Here is a 27,062-nt window from a genome sequence, read left to right as displayed (position 1 = left end):
GCCGTGTGCACACATTGTTTCGGGTTTGCGACTACTTTATGCCAAAATCATTCGTTCATTCGTTCATTTTGTTCCTGTCAAATGGAAACTGTCAGATGGAAAAATACTTAAATAAAAATAAGTGACATTAATACGCCATCTCTAAAACGGATTACAAGACGTAATTATATATTGTTTGCATTTATATTACAATATGACTTAAATTATTATGGGGAATTAAACTGCTCGAGTGATTTGATAAACTAAGTGTAATATAATCAACGCGCCACCACATTGTTTTAGTTTAGCCGGAAATGAAATTGTTTACTTCTCAGTGCCTGTGTTCATAACTATATTATTTGAAGCATTTTTAGTACTTCCATGCGTATACTATACTTAAATAACAGAAATAACGCTTTACATACTACGAAACTTGTTAATTATGATGTATAAATATGGTTTAAGGCTGAGAAATATTGCAGTCACAAAGTAGTTGCAATGTTTCGACTTTGTGTCGACTCTGTGTTGACACATGACACGCGCTGTCAAAAGTAATAACAAAGTTACTGGTATGTTACTGGATTTGCAAAATGGCTCTTTGTATTGATTTGTTTTCAGATATTCTCAAAGTGTAAAAATGCCGTGGTCAGAGATGGGAATTAATCGATTAACTGTTTATTCGACTAATTAATGAAATAAAAAAAGTTAATTCTCAAATTTTAATCGCGATTAGTTTAGTCGACCTAACATAGATTGAAATTGAATTAATCTGAATATTAATCGAATTATCGATTAAATCTCGATTGGAAGTTGACAGGGGGCCACTTTTGTACGTAAAAATAATAGAAATGTCTTGCATGCAGATGGTAGCAAAGCACTTTGTCATAAAAGTCGAGATGGGTGTCGATATATAGGTTTTAGGGAGTGCCGATTTCGAAAATAATGACCATTTTGGAATCCGAAATGGCGGCCATGCACTATGCCATAAAAGTCGTCATGGGTGTCGTTTTATAGGTTTTAGGGGGCGCAGATTTCGAAAATGATAACCATTTTGGATTCCAAGATGGCGGCCATGCACTATGTCATAAAAGTCGTCATGGATGTCGTTTTATAGGTTTTAGGGGGCCCCGATTTAGAAAATGATGACCATTTTGACTTCCAAAATGGCGGCCATGCACTATGTCATAAAAGTCGTCATGGGTGTCGTTTTATAGGTTTTGGGGGGCGCAGATTTAGAAAATGATAATCATTTTGGATTCCAAAATGGCGGCCATGCACTATGCCATAAAAGTCGTCATGGGTGTCGTTTTATAGGTTTTAGGGGGCGCAGATTTCGAAAATGATGACCATTTTGGATTCCAAGATGGCGGCCATGCACTATGTCATAAAAGTCGTCATGTATGTCGTTTTATAGGTTTTAGGGGGCCCCGCTTTCGAAAATGATGACCATTTTGGAATCCAAAATGGCGGCCATGCACTATGTCATAAAAGTCGTCATGGGTGTCGTTTTATAGGTTTTGGGGGGCGCAGATTTCGAAAATGATCACATTTTCAATTTAAAAATGGCGGCCATGCACTATGCCATAAAAGTCGTCATGGGTGTCGTTTTATAGGTTTTAGGGGGCGCAGATTTCGAAAATGATGACCATTTTGGATTCCAAGATGGCGGCCATGCACTATGTCATAAAAGTCGTCATGTATGTCGTTTTATAGGTTTTAGGGGGCCCCGCTTTCGAAAATGATGACCATTTTGGAATCCAAAATGGCGGCCATGCACTATGTCATAAAAGTCGTCATGGGTGTCGTTTTATAGGTTTTGGGGGGCGCAGATTTCGAAAATGATCACATTTTCAATTTAAAAATGGCGGCAATGCACTATGTCATAAAAGTCGTCATGGATATCGTTTTATAGGTTTTAGGGGGCGCAGATTTCGAAAATGATGACTATTTTGGATTCCAAGATGGCGGCCATGCACTATGTCATAAAAGTCGTCATGGATGTCGTTTTATAGGTTTTAGGGGGCGCAGATTTCGAAAATGATGACTATTTTGGATTCCACTTTTATGACATAATACGTAGCCGCCATCTTGGATTATAAAATGATCATCGTTTTCAAATTCTGCACTCCCTAAAACCTATAAATCGACATCCGTGACGACGCAAGTTATCTTTATTTTCAGATCTAACAAATTGCTACAGAATACAAAGGACAAAAAAGAAGCGAGGAGGTAATGAAACAAGCAAAAATACAGATGATTCCTCGACGCAATTGGGTGATTCTTAAATTGTGTCCAGATTTTTTTTGTCATAAAAGTTTATATTTTTCACATATTACTCTCACAAGTTCCGTGACATGTCGACCTTGTAATTTTTTAAGTAAATGTTTTTGTTTATCTATGAGGATCTCACTAGAATAGTATAATCAAGGTATGTTTATATTTGATGAATGAAATAGTAACGCAAAAAAAAAAATATATTTGTGTCTTATATTCCTGCCGAAGACTTTTATTTTACCTTTTCCTTCTACACAAGTTTGGCCAAGTAATAAGAATTTAGGGCTCTCAATTTTATTTTGACTTCTACAACAGTAAAGCTACGAGGCCATGTTTGGTATCGTTTTCGTATAAATTCGCAGTACCAAATTTAGTTAAGGTATCACATTGACACCATTCCGAAGTAAAAACATATAAACTTATTAAAATACTTTCTTTTAAACTCCTCTTCACGCTTAAACTGCTGAACAGTTTTAATTTAAATTTGGTACACATATATTTTGAGTCCCGAGACTGGATATAATAAGTTATCTCAAAAATCATCCTTTAAAGGTGTGAAATGAGGTGTAGGGGGGAATTCAGAATTGACTTCTTGAAGTTAATACTGTTTAAGTTTAGGTTTGAAGTCATGTTTTTTCATCATTTTTAACTAAATCAAAGATGTAGACCATCCCAAATTTCATATAAATCGGTTCAGCGGTTATTGATTTCCCGTACAAATTTCCACGCCACTTTTCACACCTTCAAAAGATGATTTTGGTTATAAGATCTATCCTATGTCCTGTTCCGGGACGCAAACTATTTCTATACCAAATTTCAACGAAATCGGTTCAGCGGTTAAGCGTCAAGAAGAGTTTCAAAAAAACCGGCCAAGTGCGAGTCGGACTCGCGTATTAAGGGTTCCGTACATTAAGTCCGACTCGCGCTTGACTGCACATGTCTAATAGGTTTTCCTGTCATCTATAGGTAAAGAACTATTTTGTGTATTCAGACGGACATACATACAGACGCACGAGTGATCCTATAAGGGTTCCGTTTTTTCCTTTTGAGGTACGGAACCCTAAAAAGATTTATTTTTATTTTGTGGAATGGTGTCAATGTGATATCTTAAATGGATTCAGCACCCCAGATTTATACGAAAACGATACCAAACACGGCCTAGCACCTTCACTGATATAGATATATCAAGATAAAATTGAGAGCCCTAAATAAACTTTCAAGAGCGGATATCTCAAAAACTATTCAACATATCGAAAAAATTGACTGAATAAACTTGTAACAAATTAAATTAACTTTCATTTTGTATAAGTGGCCATGTCGCTGAGATGCATAGTTTCCGAGATATAATCGAAAAACGGGAAAATGGGACCTTCAAAGCCCCCTCCGGGGACTTTTGATATGTTCACCTCCTAACTTGTCAAACCGAGTTACGGAGTCAAAAATTGTGTTCCGAGCATTTCCCTCTACAACTTTTGGAGCATTCGTTGCCTGACCTAAGTAGCTTAATGAATTTCTTTAAAAACTTTTCTGTAAAAGGTTGACGGGTGTTGGGTGTTTATATGGTTTCGGTCGATTATTATCATTTGCATTGCCCATGATGACTTACTAGAATTACGAGCACACGAGACACTAATAGTAGTTTGACAAACCTTGGTTTTCAAGAGGTATTTTATATTGACATTTGCTGTCACAAATTTGCTGTCAGATTTAGTCGCAAACCGCACGCAAAGTGCACACAAATGTGTCGACACCTTGTTACGGAAAAGTGTAGACACGGCGACGACACTTTGTTTCGAAACAATTCTAGACACATTGTGTGGACTCTGTTATGACACATCTGACATTTAGTTACCACTTTGTGATTCTGCGACTGGAATGGTTATATGGGCGTGGTCTCGGAGAAAACTGGCTCAAGTTGACATCAACATCTTCTAGCCGCGCGAGTTTTGTTCGTGCGAGTTGTGTAGTTTGATAATGTTTAATAATCGTGAAAGTTTAAATCAGTGTTTCACCACATTTATTCCGCAGCTGCTCAATTGAACAGTTATGAAGAGGACACTTAGATAACATGTTTTGGCAGCCTATTAACCTGTTGTTACTTTAAATCGTACCAAAGAGTCGGTGAAATAGTCTCAAATTCAGCTCGATAGGCTTGTCCGGACTGTATTTGCTATACGGTATTAAAAGCATCATAAAATCCCTAAAATAAAAAAAATGTCAAACCTTCTTAAATCAGATATAACTTAAAAATACCCTCAGATCAAACTCTTAGAACATAGTAATACAAAATAATACACATGCCAACAGTTAGACCAGGTTTAATCTGTCCCTATACTTAACAATACGGTCTTTAATTGTCGTCGCGCTTTTATATCTAGGTACTGCTTTTCAAAACGGGTTTAGACAAGAGTCATTACTTTTTCTTGTCAACTTCTAAATGCATTTTCATATACCTACATTACCAACTACTAATTTAATCAGACGACTCACGCAATATTTGCTAACTAATGTGTCAGAATTCTAGGCCTACAAGAGTTAAATTGTCACAATATCTCAGACAGTAGTTACTCTACCCAATAAGCGACCACCTCGTTGTGATTAAACCTACTTATATGATTCTCGTATTCAAAATTCATTAAATCATTGATTTTATCCTGACAAGTCTCACAACACTTAGTCACCTTTGATCATCTCCAGCAGTTGATCAATCAAGATCGAAATCTTTGATCAAGGCGAGTTAAGTGAAGATTCTAAGTGAGATTGTATTTATAAGTTACCTCATCGATCCACATCTTGTACCGATCGTTCATGCCGATAGCCTCCAGCATGGCCGAGCCCTGGTTTGTCTTCCAGTTGCCTGATATAGACTTGCGCCTACAAATAAACACAATACAAATCAATTGAATTGGCAGTTAAAGATCAGATATATGTTTGTTATAAGTAAATGTTATATTTGTAGATCAACAAATTAAAAAAAAGATTCCAACCTTACAAATAAATATGAATATATTTTTGCCACATTTCTATCGTTCGAAGTGTCCTTTGCCCTAGAGAGTAACAAATGTCAATCAAGCAAAAGCAAAATGGATAGACGTTACAATTATGTTTGAGTAACCAGAAATTATTTAATCCACGATAGTAAGGTAAAGGGCCCCAAGTTCGTGTTAGTACGTTATTTCGTTAGTTTTGTTTCTGGCGCAAATAATAAGGAATACAATTTTTTATATTTTATATGTATTATTAATTATACATATGATAAAAAATCTGTATTATTTAATCTCTTCAATAAAATAATAACCAATATTTTAGTGATTAAACTGAGAGTAATACGACGGTCGAAACTGTCAGACGGCCGCGAACAGCTGCGTGCACTTTTTTTCGCTCTCACTTGTTAGGCTTATAGGAAGGAAAAGCTAAACCCATTCGAATAAAAGTTTTTGGGAGTGTTTCTGTGGGTTCCTTAGTAATTGATTTGATAAGAAAAAAGACTGAATATATGCATAGAAATACCTTAAAATTGCAATAAATCGACTCACGAAATAGCGGTCATTTTATTTTTCGTGTGTCTCCTATTTCGTACCACTAACGAATCAAGGATTTTCTAGATACATTTTGAGTGCTTGATTTTAAATATAACAACGAAGATAATTAAAAAAAAAAATTAGAAAACAATTAATGTATTTCATGAAGTTTCGTCTGAGCGAAATTCGGTATATGTTTTTTTCACTAGAATTCTCATAAAACGAGTTTGAATGTGACCCGAGTTAAAATTTTTAAGGTATATTCCACGTATATTATCATATTAACTACTACCACCATTTTATTTATAATTCAATTTATTTGATTTATTTTTGTGTATGTTTATATTTAACGTATAAGATAGTTTTTTTTTTAATTTTTTTTTTATTTAATTAGTTCGGCTTTTAATCAAGTATTAAAGTACCCATATGGTTTACAAAGTCTTAATTCAACCATTAAAGTCGACGAGTACAAAAAACTTTAAGCTAGCTCTCAATTTAACATTTTTTTAAATTATTATTTTTAATTTGACCTTACAATTACTCGCAAGTAACCGTTAAATATATAATGTGATTATCCGCAAATTATCACCAATTACTCTAAGAAAACTTTATTCCGAAACAGGGGACACGAATTCACGAACTTAGGAGCTGAGCTAAATTTGTATCACGAAGTAGGAGCCAAATAAGAGGTTCACGAAAAAATTCATATAAAAAAAGTTTCAACTAAAACCCTATAGTTTATACATTAAATTATTAACAAAGAACTAATATAACTTACTCAAAAGCTTTCAAGGTATTGATATGCTTAGTAATATTAAAAAAATATATACAAACTCTCAATAGGCTTAACCTGCCGAAACAGGGGCCTTTACCTTATCCTAAAACATTACAAAATATCAGTGCCTAAAACTGACTTTTATACTTTACGTTATATATTGATACTTAATTTTTTCAGGGAAAAAATGATGATTTCACGATACTTTTCGCATGAGTATCTTTTGTTCTTGTGCTCATAGCTAAGTACCTGATCTGATTATATCACATTGGACTTTATTCCATCCCTTTGTATTTAGACTACCTATCGCACATATTTTCTAAACTCTCTTGTCATACTAAATTTTAATTCAACTGAACTATTACAATTAACTTATACATGATTTCAACAGAAAAAAACACGAGAAAGGCAGAATTATATTTAACCGCTAATAAAATCAGGAATAGTTTTACCGATAGGTATAATACGCGGTACCAGGCACTGCTAGTGCCACACAATCGTGTTTAGATCAATTCAACTTGAGCCGGTAATTAAACATAAACATAAAACATAAACATAATAATATAAACATAAACATAAAATAATTAAAAGTGAATTATAATCCACCACAGTAATTGAAAGCTCGAAGACCGAATCTAAACACAAGCTCGTAATAAAAACGCCTAGTAAACCCGATTACTTACTGTGTTTAGAACAGAATACATTTATATATTTCCCGTAGGCGTAAAGTGCGTTATTATTATATTTTACCGCCCACCGCTTTATGTCAGGGAAATGTTCGCAATTTGTATATTTGTATTGTGTTTACGAGATAATTTGGATCGTTTTACAATGTACTTAAATGTTTGATAAGATAGGGTTTAAAAGGTTTAGCCTTTAACAAGAGTCGTTTGGTTCCTTGTTCATAACTTTCAACTCAATTAGCGTTCCAACTGTTGTAAACGCTGGTAAAAAATGATCCTACTTATCTGTAGTTTTGTTAGTATTCCCATTTGTCCCCGCCCCACGTACGTGACTGCCGCCATATATGACGCGGGGACAAATGAAAATGATTTATATGCAGCGCCTATTCCCATCTCCCATTGATAAAAACGACACTTTTACGGTGTTTCAATGATGTTATAAGACCTCTTAGGGTATTCCTAAGGGTCCTTAACAAAAAAGTAAAACGAAGGATTATGATTTTAATAACCTGTGCGTGTTTACATTAAAGTTTCTTTTTTTCCTATGAAAATTTTCTCAAAATTTTTGGAACCTTTTCGAAACTTACGGCAACTTGCACATCTATAGCTACTAGTAGGGGTGCCCACGATGCTAAATCGGGATTTACTCGAGCGTCATACAGACCTATAGGAATCGAAATAGGTATTAGATGATAAGAAGAAAAAAAGTTATATAAAGTTTTTTTTCTAGCGAGCCGGAAAGTGACTACAATTTTTTTTAAATTTCCGGAGGTTGGTGGAGGGTTAAAAAAATCGTTAAGCAGGTTGTGGGTTTGGTCGTTTTTGTCCACGTTAATGCTATATTTTTTCTATAACTTAATATAACACTTATTTGTAGGCATTTTCTTAATCTGACGAACACAAGTTTGTTGCCTAATTTTTACATTGTAACCGTCAGATTAAGGAAATGCGTGCAAATAATTATCTGATTTAGTAATAGCACAATTATAGCGTTAATTTGGACTAATATGACATATGACCAAATCCACAATTTGCTTAACAATTTCTTGAACCCCCCCACCAACCCTCCACCAACCAAGGGCTCAACATAGATGGCTAAAAGGGGTAAAGGTAGACTACACGGGGTAGCAAGATATCATTCATATCTTAATCTGACGCGCTCGAGTAAACACAAAAATCCCCTCTTGGGCTCCCCTACCATACCGCCGTGCCGTACCCGTAGTGTGAAATCTTTTAAGTCAATTTTGATAAATGACGTATCAATCAATTCCTTTTTAGTTGAATAATTTGAATATTACATGTTTCAATAACTTTCGTAAGGGAGGAATGCTCATACGAAATACCGTAGTCAGGTTAAAGTTTTTACTAAGTTTGCAACTTACATGAATGCTTTATAGTTGTTGCCAATTTTCTGTATATGTATGTCGTATTTGGCGTCGATGTAGGGCTCCACGGTGCAGTAGGAGCCGAGCATGGACACCACCCCAGCAATGTCCTGGAATATGGAGATAAAACTCAATCAGCAATGTTATGTTATATCGCAACAAGAAAAGTCTGCAACGGTTAGCATAGCATACGCATTGCAAGTGTTAAATATACGTCATAATTTCATTTAAGTTGTATATTTAAAACAACACTTGCACTGCATGTGCTATCAAAATCGTTGCAGACTTATCTTGGTCTAATTATAACTGTTAATTTTGTTTGAGTATTGTCCAAAATCACATCTTTAATTTGGCAGGGAAGAAAGTCTTACTCGTATAGCAAAATATTTCGCTTCATCTGTGGCTTTAGAAACAAACCGCGTTTACAAAATGGTTCCCTAAACATATATGACTTGATAAGACAGAAACAACGTGCATTCTTGTACTGTTGTGGGTTGAGCCATTCTTGCAGTTCAGCAAAAAACAATGCGTTCTTTTGAATGTCAAGAATACCATTGCAGTGTCAATTGTGCTGGCAGCGTTATCGCGAAATTATACAATTACTAGCTTTTGCCGGCGACTTCGTCTGCGTGGAATTAGTAATTTGGGTACCATAATTTTTAAACAAAGCTGCTTTTTATCACACCCTTCTTTTCACCCCCAAAATGGATGACTAATTAGTCAAAAATGCGAACTTTCTTTATTTGTAACGAAGGTCTTTTGAGCCCTTTTTTATTTAAGAATATTATTATTTTCTTTTATTTATTTATTAATTTTGTATCTTAACTTCACTTCCACCTCCACTCCAACTTGGGGGTTCGAGAAGTTTAAGTTGAAGAAGTTGGAGAAGTTGAAAAAGTTGGAGAAGTTGAAAAAGTTGGAGAAATTGAAAAAGTTGAAGTTGGAGAAGTTAAAGTTGGAGAAGTTGAAGAAGTTGGAGAAGTTCAAGTTGGAGTAGTTGAAAAGTTTAGAGAAGTTGAATTTGAAGAAGTGGAGAAGTTGCAGTTGAAGAAGTTGGAGAAGTTGAAGAAGTTGAAAAGGTTGGAGAAGTTGAAGTTGAGAAGTAGGAGAAGTTGAATTCAGAGAAGTAAAAGTTGAAGAAGTTGGAGAAGTTGAAGAAGTAGGAGAAGTTGAAGTTGAAGAAGTAGGAGAAGTTGAAGTCGAAGAAGTTGAAGTTAGAGAAGAAGAAGTTGAAAAGGTTGGAGAAGTTAAAGTTGAAGAAGTAGAAGTTGAAGAAGTAGAAGTTGAAGAAGTTGGAGAACAGACAGACAGACAGACAGACAGACACACTTTCGCATTTATAATATTAATATTAGTATGGATTTAATGTGTCCTAACGAAACAAGTCTTGAGTTAAAAATAAAGCCGACAACGCATTTCGCCCCACTTACCAAAATATCGTTACTTTTAAATATTTATTAATATAAATATTTATTAATACTTTTCATTTTTTAAATCGCATACAAACCACATTTCCACAGTGGTAAGGGCATAAGACTTAATTAAACATTAAGTTTAAGTAATTTGTTATTGTTATTATGAGACGTTCGCCATCCCAGGACGACGATTCACCATACCTTCTCAATCTTAAGGATAAAGATAAATCTCGATGACGCGTCAGATTAATCTTGCTCAAGTGTTTAACATGGTGCGTTTGTCATAAAAAATAATTGGCGACATCGATTGAAAGCAAAAATCTTATGTTACACAATACCTACTGTCTTGATTATAATAAATACATATTATGGGAAAATCTTACACAAATTGACCTAGTCACACAGTAACTTCAAATAATGTACCTAATGATGTTTTAGGGTATAGCTATTTCCTTGACACACTTTATAGTCCACAGAAAGATTTTAAGTGTAAGTATTTAATCATTAAATTAGTATCAGCATAGATTTTTGTGACATGTATTTTTGCTTAGTACTTATTTCTACTGTCCTTGTGTTTCCAACTATACTAGTGGCTCTGTGAGCTGTAGACCTCGCGAGCAGAGCTTAAAACTGAATAAATGTATGGTTCCGTTGTTTAGAAGAATTTAGAGAATCTTATTTGACCATAAAAACTTAACTATCAATTGCTTACAAAATTCGGGAATTGGTTTAGATATGCGACCTGTAGAGTAGAACATATGGACATACGAAACAATTTTTGGCTAACAGGCCTATTCAAACTTACACTGATATCAGAAAGACATCATGACATCAGTTATGATGTCATTTAGTTATCGTGCATTTCACTCGTTCTTGTCCGTACATGTATTGGCGCAAGCGAGACGCACGATGACTACTAAATAACATGATAAAAATATCATCCCGATGTCAGTGTACGGTCGATGCCCCTTAAGTATCCACGTCGCCATACTAATTGTATAGAAAAGTGGACAGAGTTAGACCAAGAAAAGTCTGCAGTGATTTTGACAGCACACGCAGTGCCAATGTTATTTGTGCCAGTGTCAAAATTTCTGCAGACTTTTCTTGGTCTAACTCTACTTATGTTAGGAAACCAACATTACCTTTGAATTAGCCTGTAAACTGCAACTAAGAAGCTTCGTGCGCGAGTGTGGCTCATAATTTCCGAAAATCATTTTTTCTTCGAGGCAATTACTCCGTTCTCATATTTTGCGTTGCCCATAATTTTCCGAAATCATTCATTCTCGGTGGCAATTACTCCGTTCCCATATTTTCCCAATGGTTTTTTTCCGCAATCGCCTATTTTTAATATTTTTAAATTAATCTTTTCCTTATAATTTTCGTCCTTTTAAATATCTAGGATAATATTTTCTTGTTACTGTATGTTAATAGTGTAGTAATTATATTTGTTACTTGTAGTTATTTCACATACAACAAATATCAAAAACACTAAAATTAAAACATAATCTAAAAAACTACAAGTAAAAAACCAAACGCTGTCAGCCAATAACTCTAACCTACCTATCTCTGGGAGCAGATTCGTTTTTAGGGTCATCAAAAAAAATAACCCTAACCTACCTATTTGAAAAAACCTGGTTATTTTTACCACTAGCATTAAAAAAAAAGAGAAAATATGGAGATAGAGAATATTTAGTTAGTGAAAAAAAAACCTACTGGTTATTTTAACTACTGGGATTAAAAAGAAAAGGGAATAAATTGAGAAAGGGAAAATTTAGTTTATGAAAAAATGTCCACGAAAACTAAAATAAAGCGAAGAAATTCCACTGGGAAAAAATGAGAACGGAGTACTTGCTTCGAAGAAAAAATGATTTGCGGAAATTATGGGCCATTTTAGCGAGGCGATCCAAATTAAAAGGCTAGAGCCTTAGTAAGTAGATAATGTTAGTTAGATTTTGAGCCCGGGAAAGCGCAACGTACGAGCAACCTACAGCTAGTTCCCTGAGCCCAAGGTCGACCACTACCCTAGGCAATGTTAACCTCTGCGATTTATGGATGGTGACCGCCCAAGCTAAGGGGCTGTCCATAAATTACGTCATCTATTTTTGACGATTTTTGAAAATCATCCAAAAAAATTTGAAAATCCCCCCCTAAAATCATCCAAAAATCATGCTTCAAATGACCCTGTTTCCTCCTACGTCATGCTACCGTCATCCGATGTCCAGACCCCCTCCCCCCTAATTTGAAATGACGTAATTTATGAATAGCGCCTAACGTAAGTGGAAATTGACTCCTGGAACAGCCATGCCCGTGAACTTAAACCGCTAAAAAAATGTTCAAACGAAAACTCAAACGAATACGCTTACCTCGCACTTCGCGCTCGCTTGATCAATCAGCAATACGGTGTTTAAGTGCAAAAAATAAATAAAAAAAGTTGCATTTACTGGGGTTCGAACCGGGTACCTATCCCATATCCTTGCTTGTAAGCGTCTTTCCAACTGCGCTATGATAGCATTTAGATGAGCTGACGAAATTTGGTTACTTATTCTCGAGTAAGAATTTAAATATCAAATCTAAAGAGAATAGAGTGTATATGAGACGTGCATGAACTATAGGGGGCAGCTCAGGAGCCGTCAGATTTTTGGCGTGAGGCGTAAATGTGACATTTATGCTTCCGATGTAGCCCACAAGATGACAGAACCTACTATGCATAAGGAAACTTACCTACAAGAACGGTAGATGGTAGAACTTGTTTTGGCAATGTACATGTTTCCGATTCAGGCCACAAGATGGCAGACCCTCCAACGCGCACGGTCCCTATATGTAGTAGAGGGTTATTGTCATACTAAATTTTGTAGTCACAGTAAATTTACTGCCATCTTTCGATACAGGATTAAAATGAAAATGAAAAAAAATATCAATAAATGTGTATATGTATGGATAAATGATTTTTTTTTTAGAACGCCATATGATTTTGACCCATGTTCTTTTACTGATATGAGTAAAAATTGTTAAATATAAAATGGTGTCGCCATCTAGACGAGCATAGGCCAAAGGTATGGCGCCGTATATTCAAAAATCAAATTTTCTTGAAAGCGCAAAAAGCCATCATCTCTTGCAAAAAATAAACGAATACGCTTAGCCCGCGCTTGATAAATAAAAAATACGATTTTTTTCATTTTTTCAAAATAACACAATAAAATAAAAAACAACAATTGATACGAAATTTAAGTATAAAAAAAGGCTACAAATATAATGACCACCAAAAAATACTTTGGTACCCTAAATAAAAAAATCATGCTTACCAAAAAAAATTATTGAACACCAAAAAAATAAGGCCTAAAAATACAAAAATACCACCGTTTTAATAACGACTGCACTTCAAATTGTATTCAAATACCAAATATATTGAATGATCACCAAATCTTGAAGACCAAATTAATGCGATATTTTCACCTAAATAAACCACTATGATTACCAAAAAATGTATACATATTACCAAATATAGTAAAATGATGCCAAAATTTATTAGCCCCTCCCGCTCAACCCCCCGTACCCCGCACCGCATACCTACCTAGCCTACTTTTTTAGTAGCATTTCGTTATGCTACTAGAAAAGTAGATTAAACCGCTATCAGTTAAGTGGGTTAGGTTAGGTTAGCACGGCGACCCTTACAAAATCGAAATGGTACTAGAAAAGTAGGTTAGGTTAATTTTAATTTTTAACAAGCAGAAACGTCTGCGAACGATGCTATTAAGCTTAGAATAAATTTAAAAGTGGAAAAATTACTGTCTTGGGTGAGACTTAAACTCACGGCCTCTGGATCGATACTCCAGCGCTCTGCCATCTGAGCCCCCAAGACCTCATCCATAGCCAGCAAATCTTTCCACCATATTATAGGTCAAGGGGACCTTAGCGACATCTACCGCAAGAGTGTTACACTTCTTAAACGGCTACCGGAGTTCCAAGTCACATTGGAAATTCACCAGTGGGCCGTGAGTTCAAGTCTCACCCAAGACAGTAATTTTTCCACTTTTGAATTTAGGTTAGGTTAGGTTTGAACTGCGACCTTTACAGAAACAAAATGCTACTATAAAAGTGGGTTTGGTTAGAACTGCGATCCTCACAGAACCGAACTGCTATCAGATAAGTGGGCTAGGTTAGGTTAGAACTGCGACCCTTACAGAAACGAAATGCTATAAAAAAGTGGGTTAGGTTAGGTTTGAACTGCGACCCTTACAGAAACGAAATGCTGATAAAAAAGTGGGTTAGGTTAGGTTGGAACTGCGTCCCTCACAGAAACGAAATGCTACTAGAAAAGTGGGTTAGGTTAGGTTTGAACTGCGACCCTTACAGAAACGAAATGCTGATAAAAAAATTGGGTTAGGTTAGGTTGGAACTGCGTCCCTCACAGAAACGAAATGCTACTAGAAAAGTGGGTTAGGTTAGGTTTGAACTGCGACCCTTACAGAAACGAAATGCTACTAGAAAAGTGGGTTAGGTTAAGTTTGAACTGCGACCCTTACAGAAAAGAAATGCTACTAGAAAAGTGGATTAGGTTAGGTTTGAACTGCGACCCTTACAGAAACGAAATGCTACTAGAAAAGTGGGTTAGGTAAGGTTTGAACTGCGACCCTTCCAAAAAATAAATGCTACTAGAAAAGTGGGTTAGGTTAGGTTTGAACTGCGACCCTTACAGAAAAGAAATGCTACTAGAAAAGTGGGTTAGGTTAGGTTTGAACTGCGACCCTTACAGAAACGAAATGCTACTAGAAAAGTGGGTTAGGTTAGGTTAGAACTGCGTCTGTTACAGAAATGAAATGCTACTAGAAAATGGTGACGAAGTGGATTAATTAATTTAATTGGATAACGATATATTAAATATTTGCACATTTTTAATTAAAATGTGGTTACAATTTTGGTGGTCATTTACTATTTTTGGGTTTACAATGATTATTTTGGAGTCATTTAATAGGATAGCATGATTTAAAAATTTGGTTAGACATAGAAATAGACATAGACATTTATTCATAATATTTTAAATATTACAGGTCAGGCAGTTTTTATATAACATTAAAATTTATTAAAATATTAGTATTAAATTATTCAATTAAATTACATAACATTGTATTATTAAATTCGCTTTATAAATTGTTAGGTAGGTCAAAAAAATCTTTGATGTCGTAGAAAGAGTAGTCAAGAAGCCATTTTCGTAATTTTCTTAGAAATATTTCGGTACTACCCACGTTCTTTATCTCCGCTGGGAGCTACAATTTTACATTAAAATGGAGCCCTAATTTTGGTGGTCATTTACTATTTTTGGGTTTACAATGATTATTTTGGTGTCATTTTCTTTAATAGGATAGCAAGATATAAAAATTTGGTTATCATTTCACATTAAAATGGGGTTTGAAATTTGATAATCATTTACTATTTTTGGGTTAGTAATGATTAGTTTGGTGTCATTTCCTTTAATAGGATAGCAAAATGTAATAAAATTGGTAATTATTTCACATTAGAATGGGGTTATAATTTTGGTGATCATTTATTATTTTAGGGTGGTAAAATATATTTTTTTGGTATTAAATTTTACTAAATCTGGTGATCAGTTAAATAGCAGCCATAAAAAAATACAGAAAGTTATGTAGCAGCATACAATTACTGGGGACGGAACCAGGGACCTCCCTATGCAAACAAAAAAGAGAACGTTTGCAAAATGCGCCATGATAGTTCTTACTAAAGCTGACGAAATTTAGCTACTCATTCTCAAGCAAAAACTAAATATCTAAATACCGCCGAAACCAGCGATACAAATTTTCTGAATTTTTGGCCATTTAATCTATAAACATATATATATCAAAAAGAAAAAACTCTTATGATATCGATACGACTATTTGTTTAGGCAACAGGTATCACGACTCCGGTATTTTTAAAAATTTCCAATAACTGGATTGACAAAAAAAAAATTTAGTCATAGAATCTGGTCACAAAATTTCATGAGAATCGGCTACGAATTGCGGCCTGTAGAGGAGAACATCCGGAAATACAAAACTAAATATCTAAATACCGCCTAAACCAGCGATAATTTTTTTCTGCATTTTTTGCTATTAACTCTGTAAACATGTCTCAAAAAGAAAAAACTCTTATGATATCGATACGACTATTTGTTTAGGCGCCAGGTATCATGACTCCGCCATTTTTAAAAATTTCCAAAAACCGGATTGACAAAAAAAAAATATTTAGTCATAGAATTTGGTCACAAAATTTCACGAGAATCGGTTAAGAATTGCGACCTGTAGAGGAGAACATCCGGACATACGAAAGCAAAATGCCCGAGTCAAAACGTAGACCTTCGCTACGCTTCGGTCAACTATGCAGATACATACCTACTGTATGTATTTACCTGTATTGTAGAACTATACAAGACAGTTAAAAGGTGGTACCAAAGACCGTCAATACAATGAGTTATCAACAGAGAAAGCAGTAACCACCCATATCTGTAGACAGTTAACTATCAGAAAGCTTGAATTATGAAACTTTCCACACGCATGAGTAGTTGAGTACTGAGTAGCTTAAACGGCCAACGTACTTCAAACTAAACCATTCCCTCGATAGTCGTGGACTCAATTTGAAATAGGACTCAAACTTTAAGTGTTCTTGAAGATTAATAGAGGGATTAAGATTAACTCTAGATGCTAGAGGCCATCTAAGCTAACTATGCACCGACTTGTATAAAACAAAGTGAGGACTGTCATTATAAACGTAATATTTTCATAGAAATTAGACATCAATGTTGACATTGTCACACTTTATGATTGTAAATGCCATGCATAGTTAGCTTGGTCTGATTCTATAAAATTGGAAGATATGCTCGCAGGGTACTTTATAAAAAATCCTTCCGATATTGTCAAAATCAAATTGTGGATAAAATCAAATTGCAAGTATTCCGCAGATATTATGTTCCAAGAAAAGAAACCCATTAAGTAGTACATATATGAGCCACAAATCAACCCATGCCTCTCGTAATTTGAGAGTTGCATGCCTGAACCACACTGCCACCTACGCCGCTAATGTGCCGCTAATACATCTAACACACGTAAACTGAATGCTACGAGTATATAGCACGATTTTCGAGATAAGACTGGTGCTAACTAGGACTTCGCACCGTCCACTGCCGTTTATTACGGTAGACGAAATATAATTTGCACTGATATTTATATTCGTATAAACATAGTGATTTAATACTCTTTGCGTATAAACACGTCTTCTAGTACCCACTGTGAGACTATGTCGATTTGTGTATGACCGTACCATACTATTAATTAATTTTTGCCATTACTATTTTACTATAGACCTTTGCTGTACATTTAAGGTATAGGTACATAATATCTGGGAGACCGAACACTGCTCGGAAAACATATGAAAACTAAAAAATGCTCGTTTTCCCAGAGATAACACCTAGCTAGATCGATTTTTCGCCCCCGAAAACCCCCATATAGCAAATTTCATCGAAATCGTTTCCGAGATCCCCGAAATATATATCTGAATAAATATATATACAAGAATTGCTCATTTAAAGGTACTTATAAGGGCTGATTTAGACGGCGCGCGAACTCGCATGCGATTCTTGCTGTGTAACTTTTTTCTTATTTAACTAACTGTTTACTGTATGTTATTTCTGTCTTTTTTCTTCTTGTCTGTTACCTTCCGTGATTCTTCTCACTTGATGGTCTCATCGGAAGATCAGCGCTGGAAGCCACCAGCAACATGCTGAGATGGGGCCATTTCGTGGCACTTTAATCTTATTTTGTGTTTTCTTTTATACTATGTACTGTTCCGATTGTTTGTGCTTACGAATAAATCTATTCTATTCTATTCTATTCTATTTTAGTTACATTGCGGACTGTAGATTACGTCAAATTAAAAAAAAAAAATAATTTAAATTTCATAAAAAAGCATGCATATTTACAAACTTAACTACTAATCTCAAATTAAAAAGATTTTTTGAGTTAAGGAGTCTACTTTCAGGTATTCATGTAGAATTAATTATACACTACTACATACTACAGTTTTATTATATTGTTACAAGATAGGGGATTCAATTGTTCTCTAATTTTAAGGATGTGTTTCTTTATAATGTATCTAGCTTGCCTACATGTTCGATCTTCTCATGAGCTTATTAATTCATTCGGAAATCTATTCCATATACGCGGTTTAATGCATTTCCATACTCTTCGACCGTATTCATTGTTAGTTTTCAACCGACCAATCAAAACCCGCAATGGTATGAAACTCGCATGCGACTTCTCGTATCGTCTAAATCTGCCCTAAGATAGACCATAACAAAACTTTGGTAAGGGATAGTATATAGGGTACAGGTACCTGGAAGTCGGCCACCGAGTCCACTTTCACCTTGGCCACGCCGGAGTGCGCGTGCCCTATCTTAATCACCACCGGGAACTTCGGGGCTGTCACCTGGAACAAAAGAAAGCTCGTTAGTCTTGTCTTTATTGCTGAATTCAGAGACATGTAGATTGTAGGTACCTAAGAAGACGTAAGTACACAATTTTTTTTTCTGTTGTTGTTTTTTAGGGTTCCGTACCCAAAAGGTAAAACGGGACCCTATTACTAAGACTTCGCTGTCCGTCCGTCCGTCCGTCCGTCCGTCCGTCCGTCCGTCCGTCCGTCTGTCTGTCACCAGGCTGTATCTCACGAACCGTGATAGCTAGACAGTTGAAATTTTCACAGATGATGTATTCCTGTTGCCGCTATAACAACAAATACTAAAAACAGAATAAAATAAAGATTTAAATGGGGCTCCCATACAACAAACGTGATTTTTGACCAAAGTTAAGCAACGTTGGGCGTGGTCAGTACTTGGATGGGTGACCGTTTTATTTTTGCATTTTTTTCCGTTTTTTTTTTCATTATGGTACGGAACCCTTCGTGCGCGAGTCCGACTTGCACTTGCCCGGTTTTTTTTTCCTGTTTTGTTTTTTAATTATGTATTTATATGTAGGTCAACACATCTACATCTACATCTAGTTTTTAAGTTTCGATGTAAGTAGACTAACACAATATGGATTTAAAATCTGAAATAAACAAATATTATTTTATTTTTTTATAAATTACATTCTAGCTGTTAATAGTTAATTGTTTTACAAGGGGCAAAGTTGTTGTTTAACCTCTCGTGCTAATATTGATACCCGAGCAAGCGAACAAATTTTGCCACCAAGGTTAAACAAATTTTGCCACCGAGAGAAAAATAATATTCATGTTTCACCACACCAACACAAGGAAAATACTAACTATAAAATATCAAACAAAATCAAAGCAAATCTATTAAACACGTTTTTTAATACTTACCTACACACCAAAATACTCTAGTAACAGTACGAAATCAGTGTTAAATACATGCGTGGCTTTTCGTACAAACATGGTATATGCGAAGTCTACTTAAAAATATGTCTGTGGCCTCCACTTTATCGACGAATCACTAAGATAGGGAATGTCTACAGCGCGACATTAGATATTAGTGTAATTGTCCCCGGTCCGGTCCCTTTTACTGAATAGGGGACTTATGGCCAATTTAGCAAAGTGAAGCCCCTTGCAATTAAGTTGTAGGATATTCTAACTAAAGACGACCTCTTAGTCTTTAATATAATGAATTCTTACTAAAATAAGATTTTATAACAATAAGATTGATAAAAGCGTCAGAACCTTCCACATTTTTAAAAAATCGTTTGGAAAATACTGAATTGGATTTTTTGAAGTGAAATATTCTTTAGCGGCGTTGTACACTTTTTGAGGTGGGGAAAAAATTATAAACTCGAGACAGCGTAAAAGGCGTCTCTCCTCTTTTTCTACCGCACGGCGATAATGTATGCCTGAGCCTGCTGTTTCATGTAGGTAGGCGGCGCAGGGCGCTTGCGTGACTTATGTTATGTGTGACGGACAATGTCATTTTTTTTTTCATTTAAATGCCATCTAGTGAGTTTCCCTCAAACTGGTATTAATATAACGGTAGTACCAGTAGTACCCACAGTGATGTGCTTAGGGGTTTCAAGTAATGCGACGATACCACGCTAGATGGCGTTATCCTCAATTATACATAGGTAGTGCTGCAGACATTTTGCACTATATGGCCCTGTTATTATAATATTTTGAGTTACAATGTCGTTGATTTTTTACTTCTGCCGGCACTCCCGAAGTGCAACCCGTTGTTTCTTTTTCAAAGGTTTCATTGACGTGCTAGTCAAGTCAGACTCGCGTTGTTTTTGGGACCGACTCATACTTGACCCGTCTTCATTTATTTTTCGTTATAATATATTTTACAAGTTCGGAGCCTCGTAACCTCCTAACGACGAAAAGGTAGTTATGTAAACATTTCTGCCGCATCTGGAAACTTGGAAATATTGTTCTAACGCTTTACTAATCTTCTGAACGTATTATTTCCACGAGCAACGTGTACCGAGCACTTCCCGAGTTTAATCACGAAATTGTTCGAATAATAGCAACTCCCGAACGTAAGAAAACAGTCTATTTATGTGGAGTATGGTGTAAACCCAACTGTAGGTGCTAGAGCTAATCATTCATTGTTTTGAATATATCACGCGCGGGTGCGGGAACCGTACGTTATTTCAGTCCTTAGTTAACTTTATGGGGCCGATACAAATCTTAATTGCTAGTGTGTGCGATATGTAGCGTAAGGTATAAGGGGTTACCTGACTGAAAATACTACCCTTTGAACGCCAAGAACCCTTAAAGGGGTTGTTGAGGGGTTGTGAGTTGTCATGCTTAATGCTTATAGCAGTTATAGCGACGAAAACGTGCTTATTCGAACCTATTTTCGAGGTTACCCCAATGCATCTCATATATTCTCATGATACGGCGACAGTAAATAAAACAATAAGTACATATGTATATTTGTCTATTTGTATTATAAGTATATGTGTAATTTATCCATACTTATAGTTTAATATTCATCTATATAGTATCTTGGTTACAACTTCATTTACTTTTAAAGACCCTGCACATACTTAATCTTTCTGGTTTAGTCCATTGGTTGACTGGTAGAGAATGCCTTAAGTCCGCCATTTGTATTATCATGCATTGTGCAATAAAGATTGAATAAATAAATACATTTATACGATCCTTGTATAGGAATGGAAACAAAAGTCACTAAACAAACTTCTGTATCCAATATAAAGTTTACAGGAGCGTGGTAGGTAGGGTTGCCAGATGGTCGGGATTTGGCGGGATTCTCCCGATTTTTAGCAGGTGTTCCCGATTCCCGACAAAGTGTAAACTGTCCCGAAAAACAGCTTCACGTTATAAAACAATAATTTCAAGTTCCGAACTGTCGTCGAGCGAGCGAGCTGACGTAGTGCCAATAATGTAAAATATCGTTGTTTTTAATACAATTACTTTAAGCTTAATTTGAATGTATTTTTTTTAGAGATGCCCCGAATAGTGAATTTGGCCGAATACCGAATATTCGGCCCCTCTCTCGGCCGAATACCGAATATTCGGCATGACATGCGAACATTTTGAGTCACAATTATTATGCAAACTGTTCGCCATCAAAGCACTACGTTTGCTAAGATATATTTTTATGTTGAACAGAATTAATGAATGTATATTAGAGTCAATCAAATCAGACCCATGATAAAAATAAAATATTTTGTAATCAATAAATGCTCAAAAACGTGCCTTCGTATTTAACTACTTTCCAAGAATATATTTTAAATATTAAATATACTTACCTAGTTTTTGGTTATTTTTTTTGTAATTTTTCTTTTTAGGTAGATGCAACAAATATTCGGTATTCGGCCGAATAGTAGGCAACATTCCGCCGAATACCGAATATTGGGCAAAGTGTCCGAATAGGCCGAATACCGAATAGTTGCCGAATCATGGCATCGTGGCAAATGTGGCATCTCTAATTTTTTTTTCCCGACTTAAGTCCCAAAATCCCGAAAAATTGATATTGTTTCCCGATAATAGCGCCTTTCGATCTGGCAACCCTAGTGGTAGGCCACGGCGCGACGTAGAAATGCCGCGTTCGTTTTACGAAATCGATATAGGATAGGTATAATAAATGTAATTTATGTAGTAATAAATATATCATACGCTATATAGTCCGGCTGGCAGGAAAGCTCCCTCGTTTCCTGGTCTAAGGAGAGAAATTTAATTAAGATGTCTAGAATATTAAACAATTTATTAAACGCATCGGTTTGAAATAAATCTTTTTGTCGTTGTACATGAAAAGATAGTAGCTGCCTTGTTCTATACTTGACACCCATGTTCAATAACACCTGTAGCCAAAGCTACACTCTAGGTAGGTATGTACATATACGAAGGTTCGATCTAAGACTTTCAAATCATAATTTAAGTAACATACCTAATACCTATGGTGCATTATTTATTTATATGCCTTTTTTTCCACGTGAGCCATTACACCAAGAAATAAACTAGTTTTACGTAGTTTTTCTTTTAAATGTGTCTTGAAAGAAAGTGTTCTTAGCTATGGTGCCATGGTGCCAATTGTGTCAAAAACCAAATGTAGTTTATAATAACACTGTTGGTCGTATTGAGCAGATAAAACCTAAATGTTTTTTCAGACTGCTTACCCTTTATTTGCTAAAAACACTTCCCGGAACTGTTATTGTGAATTCTAATGGTCTTTAATCTTTGTTACAGACACCGTAACTAATATTTCTTGCGATGACGATGATGGTACACGGCAGGGTTAAGCCGAGTAACGTTTATTTGAATGATTCACTTGTGACTAAACAAGTTTAGTAATCAAATCACCCACTATTTCTCGTGAAATGCGATCACATCCATCAGTCAGGTAGCAGGAACTTGGCACGTTTTCAATAGCTAAAATCATTCTCTAAAGTTGTACTATTGACAAACAATAAAATGACGATTCAATAACATCTGTGGAAACTGTATCGTAATCTTGAAGGTCATTTTATTTTATGCCTAACAGACGGATCAAAATCGGAAAAGGTAACGATAAATATTTTTATTTAAAGCATAAATCAGGTCAGTTAATATAAACCTTGTGCATAATGCGAATTGGGTCGTGTTTACAAAATGATATTGCATAAGCCAGTTGTAACATTTGATATGAGCGCGCAGCTCGCAGGGAACTAAACAATAAGCAGTAAAATGTTTTAATTGCTTTCTTCTCGGTTCTACATCGACCTGACTTCGAATCAAATCGCTGAGGGGTTCACATCAAAACACTACATTAGTGTACAGCATACATTTTCAAAGTCGCATATGCATTCTTACTTGTAAACCTCGGAATTTTCCAAAGTACGATCTGCTACATCCTTGTAAAACGTATATTTATAGAGAAATGTCAGTTATGATATGATGTTCATTGGTAACTATGTAATTATTATTTACTTGTAAAAGTTCAGTCAGTATATTTAACTCAAACTCAAAATATACTTTATTCATGTAGGCCTAGCAACAAGCTCTTATGAATCGTAGTTAATCTTAATCTAATTATCAGAGCATTTTGACATTCAACCAATAGAGACCAATGTGATGTAATGTAATGTACCTGGTTTCTATACTTTCTATTGTGTAGGTACCTACTAGTACTTGACTTAGGTATTTAGTACCTCATAATTTTCACCTTTTATGTAGATGATAGCAATAGATGTAATAAACCTTTTATTAAAGGCAATCTAGACGCAACATTGCGCAACTAAATAGTTGAAATGCATCCATCTCGGTACTATCAGCATATCGTAACACATTGACGTGTTACGATCCTATGGTAATGTAATGGTGTTCCGATATATTTGGATAATTATTTCGCTGCTGATAACTATGGGATTTAAATAGTATAGGGATAAGGATTTTATGGTTCCACATTTTCTTGTACATACTAACATGACGGCCCACTGACGGTATCCCGGTCTCTCAAACACATATTCGTCTCGCCGGAGGCGGCATCGTGGGCGGCACAGCGCAGCATCAAGTGTTTTGCTCCGCAAAGATCGCTGTTCTTAAACGTTAAATATGATAAAAAATTAATTTCAACGTCAGTGCGTCGCGGTCGCACACATGTAGCTGCACAGTTGAGCAGCTCTACGCAATGATAAAAGAATCAAGTTAGTATCATGTTTTATATTTCTGAATACGACTTGAGGTATACTTCCTGCGTCTTCCGATGACGCATCCCTCAGGCCAAAGCAAACTCAGCGTGTATATTGCCAAAGATGGTATGTCGCCTTATGTTATTGATGTAGTTTAGTGATTAAGCATTGTTGTCCGGTCACAGCCGCAAAGTTCTTGAATATGTTTGCCTGTCGCAAAGTTTAAGATCTGCCGAGTCAGTGACGGAGTTTTAGGTTTTTTTCCTGGAAAGTTTAAATTATTTTTTTCTTACATTGTTGGATGTTGGAGTACCCAGAAGCACACGGTCAATTATAACCGCATAAACGCAGCTGCAATTGCTGAACTGAGATAGTGAATGGTTATTAATACAACAGGTATCTGAATTTTAAATCGAATTAATGTTTGACGACGTAGCGATATGCATGCCTAATCGGAAGCGGACACTGCAGCTCATAAGCTTATGTAGATACCAACTACTCATACTAGGTACTAATGGACGCTGTCAACTATGTATTCACTGTTTTAACAGATTAAGAGACGAATGCATGCTGGCAATGCAGTGTGCACACGGGATTCACAGGAACTCTAGGAAACTTACTCACCATTAGAAACAACACAGACATAGTGAGTGTAAGTACCTACCTACCAGTGTTACTACTCGTATTGTGGTTTTCTGTAAGATGGAGGTGATTCCCCAGACAGGCTGCTCCAGATTCAAGCGGGAAGATATATTATTTTGTTGTGCCCTATCTTTTTTGTCGTTTAGGACGAATGTTTATGAACACATGTTAATACCTAATTGTTTGTACTGCCTGAACTTCGATAGTGAACCGATATAGGAATATCAGAGGAACATACATCAAGCCAGTATTATAAACTTTTGGAAATATATTTTTCGCTTTTATATCTATATTTATGACCCGATTAAAATGATCAGGCTTCATAAGATAGCACTATTTAGATACTCCTAGTTGGAGTATGAACCTATGAACGAGTAATTTGAACATGACACCATGGCTATGGCGTAAAGACTGGGCATTGGCGCCGATGTCATACGGAGCACATGATTTGCTCTTTAGCCACTGTTATCAACAGATCGATCTATCGATAACAGAGTCGTAGAGGCATTCAATTCAAATAGCCTAACAAGTTGCTGACAATGGCGCTTAATGATTATAAGCAGGCGAGAAATAATATCATAGTGTCTCAATGGAGTATTTATTGTAGTTAAAGGACGAGGCAATTGTCATTTATCACTATGACCGCCTTTGATGTTATCTGCACGCGGCGATTGGTACTAGATACACAAAAGCGTTGAGCATTTGTGCATTCAAAGTCAATTTATCTCATATTTATTGCAGCCGTACGCTATTATAGCGCCTGTAATGACAAAGTAGACGTCCGCGTAACGATTTAATTGCACGTTTTACACGGTCTAACTAAGTTATTACCGACATCCCTAAGTTAACTAGTAACTTATCCGAGAGGCATTACTAATATAACTAATTAGTCGTATCATTATATTTAGTAATGGTTTGCGGTTTACCTTTTGTATTAAAAAAAGCATTTTGAATGACAGGAATTATGAATTGGCCTCAAGGGAGGAAAATAAATAAATAACAATCATAATGAATCAATATTTGCGGTTGATCTATTCTTTGTGGTATGTGGCTAGAAGCTAAAAAGCATTACCTTGTTTTTGACCTGAGGAGGTTAGTTCATCAACTAAAATAACTTGATACACACAGCATACAGTATGGCTACGAACTTTGTTTGAAATGCAAAAGATTTTGTGCCGCTATGCGAAAGGGAAATAGCGTACAGTTTTTCATGGTCGTAGAAAGATATCGTGGTTGCGGGTGCTAATCCGGGAATGGACAAGAGGCGTATTCTGATTAATAACAGTATATGAATTTGATCTGGATGAGATATGTCAGTGTCAAAAGTGACGTTTTTGGTTCAACCGGAAAAATTGATCAGATCGGGAAAAATTGCGGAGCTGACTGCTTGGAAAGAGAAAGAAATGTTTTTTAACGTTAGTCTTATGGTCCATGTTTTTTTTATTAATTAATTTCGACATAGACGCTTTAACGTAACTTTGGCTTATATATACCGTTTGAAATTAATTCAGTTAGAATATTAGTAAAATAATGGTGAATAATAAGTATAATTATGTATTTATTCTTATACGGCTGATATTGGCGAGTGGCGACTTTAGGAGTCATCATTGCTCAAAAGTTTAAAGGCGGCTAAGATAAATGTTGCACTTAGTTATCCTGCACACGTTACTTGCAGTTTGACAAATCTTTGTGCAACAGTGAAATATGAAACACTTATTCCACTTCCGCTGAACAAACAGAGATGATATTTATTAAACGGTAGGCACCTAACTATGTACTGCAATGAGCGTAGCTGGTAACTGAATTGTACACTATATGTATGTTACAAATTAAGTATAATTTAATTAAAAACAAACCTAACTTAATAAAACGGATGAACTGATTTTGATCACACATGTCGAAGAACCAACGCAAGAAAACCTTTTAATTAAATAAAAACCGCATCCGAATCGGTTCATAAGTTTAAGAGCCACAGACAGATATACAGACACACGCACACACATAGCGGTCGAACTTATAATACTAATCAAATGTGGGCGGGTCTCTATTGTTTCCCAAATAGTTTTAAGTTATAATGTATTGTTTGTCCGAATTTTCGTTAGTCATAATTGGTTTTTCTCAGAAACGTGTAACTTTCCAGGAATGCCATAAAACAAACCTAACCTAACTTAACCCATCTATAGAATAACCTTTCGAAAACCCTGAAAAGTTAACGGTTTCAGTTTTATGACTAACGATAATATGACAAACAAGACATTATGACTTAAA

The 27,062-nt window shown here is 35.6% G+C and overlaps 1 protein-coding gene across 1 annotated transcript in view; it reads right to left on the bottom strand.

Annotated features, from left to right (window-relative positions):
• The window catches only part of LOC134793929 (synapsin), a 165,439-nt gene that overhangs the window by 10,122 nt on the left and 128,255 nt on the right, over positions 1-27,062 (bottom strand). Inside the window, exons 11-13 of the mRNA XM_063765645.1 lie at positions 18,412-18,504; positions 8,615-8,727; positions 5,031-5,127 (exon numbers count right to left, since the gene is read on the bottom strand). Of these exons, the coding sequence (XP_063621715.1) occupies positions 5,031-5,127; positions 8,615-8,727; positions 18,412-18,504 (303 nt within the window). The remainder of the gene's footprint in view (positions 1-5,030; positions 5,128-8,614; positions 8,728-18,411; positions 18,505-27,062) is intronic.

This window comes from Cydia splendana, chromosome 9 (assembly GCF_910591565.1).
Source record: "Cydia splendana chromosome 9, ilCydSple1.2, whole genome shotgun sequence".
In the NCBI taxonomy this organism is placed as follows: domain Eukaryota; kingdom Metazoa; phylum Arthropoda; class Insecta; order Lepidoptera; family Tortricidae; genus Cydia; species Cydia splendana.
The sequence above is the reverse complement of the archived record's forward strand: the minus strand, read 5'-3'. Positions and strand labels throughout refer to the sequence as shown.